This window comes from Pagrus pagrus (assembly GCF_965226575.1).
Source record: "Pagrus pagrus genome assembly, chromosome: 15".
Taxonomy (NCBI): domain Eukaryota; kingdom Metazoa; phylum Chordata; class Actinopteri; order Spariformes; family Sparidae; genus Pagrus; species Pagrus pagrus.
The window spans coordinates 20,834,482-20,841,577 of NC_140199.1; the positions used below are offsets into that span (position 1 = coordinate 20,834,482).

At 42.0% G+C, this 7,096-nt stretch overlaps 1 protein-coding gene across 1 annotated transcript; it reads left to right on the top strand.

Annotated features, from left to right (window-relative positions):
• The first annotated feature begins 1,179 nt into the window (after nt 1–1,179).
• agpat4 (1-acylglycerol-3-phosphate O-acyltransferase 4 (lysophosphatidic acid acyltransferase, delta)) lies at nt 1,180–6,149 on the top strand. Its single transcript, XM_084375258.1, has 9 exons — nt 1,180–1,434; nt 2,088–2,269; nt 2,471–2,640; nt 2,729–2,890; nt 2,987–3,140; nt 3,289–3,391; nt 3,500–3,575; nt 4,834–5,032; nt 5,617–6,149. Exons 1-9 carry the CDS (start codon nt 1,328–1,330, stop codon nt 5,706–5,708), a joined length of 1,245 nt encoding a protein of 414 aa, XP_084231384.1. The 5' UTR covers nt 1,180–1,327; the 3' UTR covers nt 5,709–6,149.
• The last annotated feature ends 947 nt before the right edge of the window (nt 6,150–7,096 follow it).

Genomic DNA, 7,096 nt, shown 5'->3' on the forward strand with positions numbered 1-7,096 from the left:
AAGTAACTTTGGTGCAAAAACAAAAACAAAAAGAGACAACTACCTTCCTTGTGATATTATATTACATCTGTAAGGAAAAAGCGACTGCGCACGTGACCCATTCCTAGTTTGACATCCTCGTGCCATTCCTGTTACCAATAAAATCAAGGCAGAGAGGAGGAACATGAGGAAAGAAGGCTCACTCGGTTACAGTTTGTAGCACCCAGAAACACCTCGTGTATTCGCATTACAGTGTACGACGGAGTATTAGGGCCACATTGAGGGGGGGAAAAAATCACAAACTTCGAGAATAAAGTCGTAATTTATGAGAATAAAGTCGTAATATTACGAGAATAAAGTCATAATATTCTAACCTGTTGTTTTAGAGGAAGACAGTTGGTAAAATGAGCGCCGTGGAGGATTTTGTGGAGTTGTACTTTAGGATAGGTTTCACAAACAAGGAGATACTTAATCTTTTGGCACATCAGCATCATATCATCATAAGTATTAGGACTTTAAAAAGACTATGCAAGAAAATGCATCTTTTCCAGAGACATATCTTTTAATAACTTCACAAGTAAGTAAACAGTCAGAATAAAATCTCTTCATACAAAGATCTGCAAGTGACCTCAAGAAATACAATGTCTTTGGCTTACTTTTGTAATCCATGACAACTTGATCACAACAGATCAATAAATTTTCTGTAAACAATAAAAACTTTGGTTTGATGCAAACACAAAAATTCATTTTTCTGTAAACAATAAGCAACCTGTCAAGATCAACATACTTCTGTAAACAATCTGATCACCTGTTTGTCACAACCATTCAATCGACCTACTTCCGTTTTAAGTACTTCGACTTTTTTCTCATAAATTACGACTTTATTCTCGAAGTTTGTGATTTTTTTTCCCCTCAATGTGGCCCTAATACTCCGTCGTAACAGTGAGGAAATATTGAACTAAAAAAAAAAAAGTTCACGTTTTAACGGCTTATGTGGTCCAAATCATCAAAACTAAATGTAAGATAGATTAAATGAACGCCTTGGTGGCTAATTGATGAAATGTATAACTTTTTTAACGCGTTATAAAGCTGTTATCGTTTTAACAGAGCGGGGACAGTGGCCCAGATGTGCGTCTTACTTTTCCCCCTTCGCATTTTGCAGAGCAGAGACGATCTTTGCAGCCGGTCTAGCTCCAGAGTTTCTAGAAGGAGGCGCAGCTCCATCCTCTCCGATGGGTGTGGCTCCTTACGAGGGGAAGTTTGCTCTCACCAGTGACTCAACTTGGGGAAGATACAACTTGCTGTATGAATCACAACTTGAAGTCTGACAGAGGACGGCTGTAACTCCATGAGGCATGGACAAACATTGAAGACTGGTGTTATTTATTTTAAATTTTTTTCGCCATCTTTGAAAGGGCGGAGGTGTTTTGGGAAGGACAGCTCTCTTGGATCAAGGTAAATGTCACGTGTTTCATAAAAATGTGGGATTAAGGTGTGTACCTGAGTTTTATGTTCTTCACAGATGAGTAATGAGGTGATCCTTGCCCAATGCAGTCTGTTGAAATAATGTTTGTCACATGTTGTTCATCTTCATTCATCTCTTCAACCTAACATTTGACATGTTATTAGATTTTTGATGCAGCTGACTTTGCTGATATGCTGATCTGTGCTTTACAATCAATAACTGTTTGATGGTAAATATGAGGAAAGTGTGTGGAGCAGATGAAAATGGGAAACCTTCCCATGAGCTGTCAAACTACAGTATGATGAGCATGCATTTATTTAAGCTGATATTACTGAACTACAAATGAATGAATGGTTGATGGTAGAGCTCCTATCCCTGAAAAAGTCTGTCTGTCTGCACAGTCCAGCTCAAAGGCTCCATTCAGCAGATGAAATGAGTCCAGTCAAAGGAAACCTTTATGTCAGAGTGGGCTGAGTGGCAGCTAACAGTCGCTGTTACGGCCCCGGCCAGCACTAGTGGCTGGCAGCTCTGCTCTTTGACAGGGCTGACTAATGAAATAGTTGCATGTGTGTGTCTGTGTGTGTTGTTGATGGGAGGAGCTGGTGTGATGTTTTAAATGCTGAAACTTGTGCAACTCCTACAGAACAATGGGCGTCCTGCAGCTGCTGAAATCCCAGTTCTTGTGCCACCTCGTCATCTGCTATGTGTTCCTGTTCAGCGGCCTCGTTATCAACCTGTTGCAGCTCTGCACTTTACCTCTGTGGCTGGTCAACAAGCAGCTGGCCCGCAGGATCAACATCAGGCTGGGCTACTGCGTCAGTAGCCGTAAGTACTGATAGATGACACTGAAGTCTGTTGGTGGTACTGGATGGAAACTGTTGTAATAAACATAATCAAAGACGTAAACTCTGCATGCACACAGACAAACATTTATCAGTCTGCATGAAGCGTAACACCTTTTTACAAATGCACCGTTCAAAAAATAATCAACTGTCTTCCCTGATTTCGTGTCCTGATGCTCCTCAGAGATGGTAGCTGCCCTGGAGTGGTGGTCTGGGACAGAATGCACGCTCTACACAGACCCAAAGAGCTTTCCACTGTATGGAAATGAGAACGCAATTGTGGTTCTCAACCACAGTTTCGAGATAGACTTCCTGTGTGGTTGGACCTTTTGCGAGAGATTTGGAGTTCTCGGGGTGAGAGAAAGTCTCCCACAATTGCCATCGATCTACCTTGAGTGCATTCATTTTGTTTAACGTGCTTTAAATTTTAATCTTCCTCCAGAGCTCGAAGGTATTAGCCAAAAAAGAGCTGAGTTACGTACCTGTTATTGGCTGGATGTGGTACTTCCTGGAGATCGTTTTCTGCAAAAGGAAGTGGGAGGAGGACCGAAGGACGGTGGCTCAGAGTCTTCAGAACCTGCAGGATTACCCTGAAAACTTCTGGGTAAGTTTCAGCTTGCTGTAAAATCAATGACTGAATGTGATGGCTTAATGATTTTGGATTTGGAACAATACTTTTTTTCTTCTTTCCTGGGACTAGTTTTTGCTTTACTGTGAAGGCACACGGTTGACACCGAAGAAGCACAAGGTCAGCATGCAGGTGGCTGAGAGCAAAGGTTTACCCAAACTCAAGTATCATCTTCTGCCCAGGACCAAAGGATTCTGGGTAACAGTCCAGAACCTCAGAGGAACTGGTGAGTGTCCATCATTGATAAATCGTTCAAATATGGCCAACAGCTTCTGTGAGCTGGAGTCTGTTTGAGGAGAAGGCTGGAGGCATCTGCATATGAAATGAGTGGTACAGTCACAGTTAACCACTGCCATTTACTTTGTCCCGTGCAGCTGCAGCCGTTTATGATTCCACGCTGAACTTCAGAAACAACGAAACACCGACCCTGCTTGATATTCTGAACGGGAAGAAATATCACGCGGACTTATATGTGAGGTACACAGAGATGTTTGGCAGCAAGGGTTGCTTCATTTTATTTCCTGTTAACTGGTGTAATCGTTTTTTATCAGACCGAGAGATCTGACTTCCCCCTCTCACTCGCAGGAGAATCCCTCTAGAGTCGATCCCAGAGGATGAAGCAGAGTGTGCTGCCTGGCTCCACAAACTCTACCAGGAGAAGGTTAGTGTGCTGAAGGTGCAGGTGTCTGATGCATACAGAGCTTCCCAAAGGGGAAGTTGAGGCCGTAAACAACCACATCGTGATTGCCCAAACCATTTGTTTACAGCCTTGGGGGTTTAAATGTTAAATAGGTGTTTAAGTGTTAAAGAGGTGTTTAGGTATTAAATAGCTCCATATTGTCTCTCCTCTCCCTGGTCACGCAGTAAAAGAGACAAAAAAATATATCTGGTATCTCTGCCCTGGCAGTAATGTCTGCTTGGCAAAAGGGCAGATTGGGTGACAGCTTATACTACCAAACACGCAAAGCAAAGAAAAACACTTGGAGAAAGGAAAGAGGCAAAGAGAGATGCCTCGACAAAAGGAGAAAGAAGTCTTGCAGAGTGGTGATGCAGAGAGGAGAGAGGGGATCGCTAACAGCGAAACAGACAGGAAGTAAGCTAAAACAACGCTTACAGCAGCTTTGAATATAGCGTGTCATTTCGGCTTTCTAGGGTTCCTCTGATCAAAACAGTGACAAAAGACATTGTTTAAAGACACTGAGGGTTGCACACGACAGAGGGAGTTGTCTTGTTAAAGGAAAATGCTGCAAACAGCAATGACTGCTCACGCTGCATCACTAGGGAACGATGCAAACAATAGTAAACAATAAGGCCCACTTCCTTTCACACTCTCGAAAACCACCTGTTTCTCTTGTTTCCCTCGAAGTTATTGCACCTAAAGAGGGTAAAGTAGATATGACGCCACTGACATCCAACAAAATATATAACAACGGTCTAGTCCTTTTTTTATGCAGAACACATAGTAGTATTATAGTGAGCATATACTGAGTGGCGGTTGCTCCAGTGATATGCTGCCACCTATTTGTTAGGAGTGAACATAAACAGATGGCCAAATCTTACATATTGCACCTTTAAGGTCAATGTTGTATTTTGTAGAAGTTGTAAAGATTCCAGTCTGATATTAGCGAGGTCGTCTTTATTTCATTTGAGGTGGTCTGCCTCCACTATAAAACACTGTGGGAGACCCTGGACTGTAATGTTGTTGGTGCATTTGGCTCAAGGCTGTAGCTTTTCTCATTACTTTTCTGTTCTCACAGTTCATGGGCTTTAAACAACTCATTAATCTGATCTGGATAATGTTAAAATATTACGCAAGATATTTAGATTTTGGTTTCTTCAGCTTTCTAAAGAACAAACTAAGTCATGTTCCTCTGCTAAGGATTTGGTATTAAGCTGTTTCTGTATGAATGTGTCAACAGGACAGTTTCCAGGAGCACTACATACAGACAGGGCGTTTCCCCGGCCCCACAGTGAGCCCTCCACGCCGACCCTGGTCCTTGATCAACTGGCTCTTCTGGGCCTGCCTGCTCCTCTACCCGTTAGGCCTGCTAGTCGCTCAGCTGATCAGCTCTGGATCGATACTGACCATCCTGGCGTCAGTGGCTCTCTGCTCTGCAGGTTGGTTTCATACATTCCTCCTCAGGTGAAGTCACCCTGAAATAAAAAAGTCCCCTTCCCTCAATTTAACTAGCTCCTTTTTGTCCAAACGTTTCATAAAGCAGCAGATTTGACAACTCAAATGTAAGTCTCATTTTTGTTGAAAGTATGATCCATCAGTCTTGGGAGCATGTCCCTAACAGCGTGCCGGCATGTGCTCATTTAGCAAAGTTAGCTAACATTCAGTTATCTGAATAGTTAACTTAGATGTTAAATGGAGAGATAATTTCTCTAACAGCATGTCAAAGTTTCCGCGATTATTGATGTAAAAATTACAAGCTCAATCTTAAGTATTTATTAAAAAGTGTTTGTTAAATTGGAACAAGATGTTGGATTTTTTCCAGACATTGGTTGCTGACAGACTTTACCCTCAGCTTCCAATCTGAAAACGACAAACTGAACGAATGCGTCAGCCGAGTCTGATCCTGAAAAGAAGCTGTGGAAATAACAATGTCTTGTACATGATCTCAAATCCTGTCCCACCTTTTCTGCAACTTCCTCAAATGATATTCCAAATGTTCCCTCTCTCAATCTTCCCTCCTCAGCTTCACTGGGAGTTCGCTGGATGATCGGCCAGACTGAGATCGACAGAGGCTCAAACTACGGGAACAAGGATGTTCCTCTAAACAACAACTAAAGAATGCTGACCTGCTCAGAACTGCTTCTTTGCACAGCTACTAATTAGCAAGATTGCCGGCAGCAGAATGTGTAAACACTCCTCTGACGAGATCTGCTGTTCTAACAAGTGCGAACCTGCTTAAAAGCACAATGCTGACAGTTTAGTGTCGTCTTAACGGTGTGCTGCAGAAGCTGGGAAATCATTAAACCGGACCGTGGTGGGAAGCTTCCTTCAGGAAACTTCTAAGAAATGTGAGGCACGATGAATTACAGCTTTACTACATGCTCCTCGAATCAAAATGGAAATATTTGAATACAGTCGAGACAAATATTTTCACTGGTACTCAGGCTGAAAGTCAACCAAGTCGAAAAATGGACTACCTCTTTGTTTTTAATGTAAGGCATGAAAGGCATTTTAATGGTGGAAGATAATAAACAATTCACTTTTTAAAAAATCATATTAGTTTGTGAATACTATTTGTGCAGAGGAGCAGGAGTTGTGTTGTGTTTCAGTGTGTGCTTGGTTGTTCTGTGTCCAGCTGCAGGGAGGGACAGCAGGCCCCGTTGGTCATGAACAGCTCATCGACAATGCATCTCTTTATCTTTACGACAGTCACAAAAACTTGGACAGTAATCAAGTATTTCAGTCAACCTCCTCCCTCAGTTAACAGTTGGAGACTCAAAGTTTGCAGCTTCAAAAAACAAAACAAAATCCTCACATATTCTTGCATCTATGCAGATTATATGACATCACCAACACTGAAACATCAGTCCTTATCTTTTTGTGAAGATAGAGAAAAATGGGGGGGGAATCACATTGGTAGGAATTATTAAGCGGTGATGATTCATTCACTTGCCTCACATACTCATCACCAGGAAGACATGAGGCCATGCCTGCATTTAGAAGACAATAGTTTGTTGATGATCACTGAAAACTAGGAAAAGACAGTGGAATATCAAGCTGTAGTGACCCCTGGTGGTGATGTCACATTATTGTTGGCTCGTTATAAAGAAAGCCTAAAAATTTAGTTATTTCAAAATTACACAGGAAGGCGAGTAAATCACCAATTTATGAGGAAGATGGTGACATCATGGAGGACACTGGTGGCTGCGGTGGTTTCTTGAGTCAGGCAGTGAGATTGTATTTTCAGCTTTCCTCCAATAACCAATTTTATTAGCCACTGTGACTGAAAGAGCCCGACGCTCAATGAGGTCGCCATTTATCTCGATACAGACAATCCTGGACCAGAGCTGATGGTGCATGCCCCTTGTCATTTAATAATCACACAATAACTAGAGATATTAAAAGGGAAAAGATGATTAGTGTTTCTTTATTTAGATTTTTCAATTTTAAATTCTGCAGTGTTAATTCTCCATGATGTAGTCTGCTGAACAGGCCTCAGCATA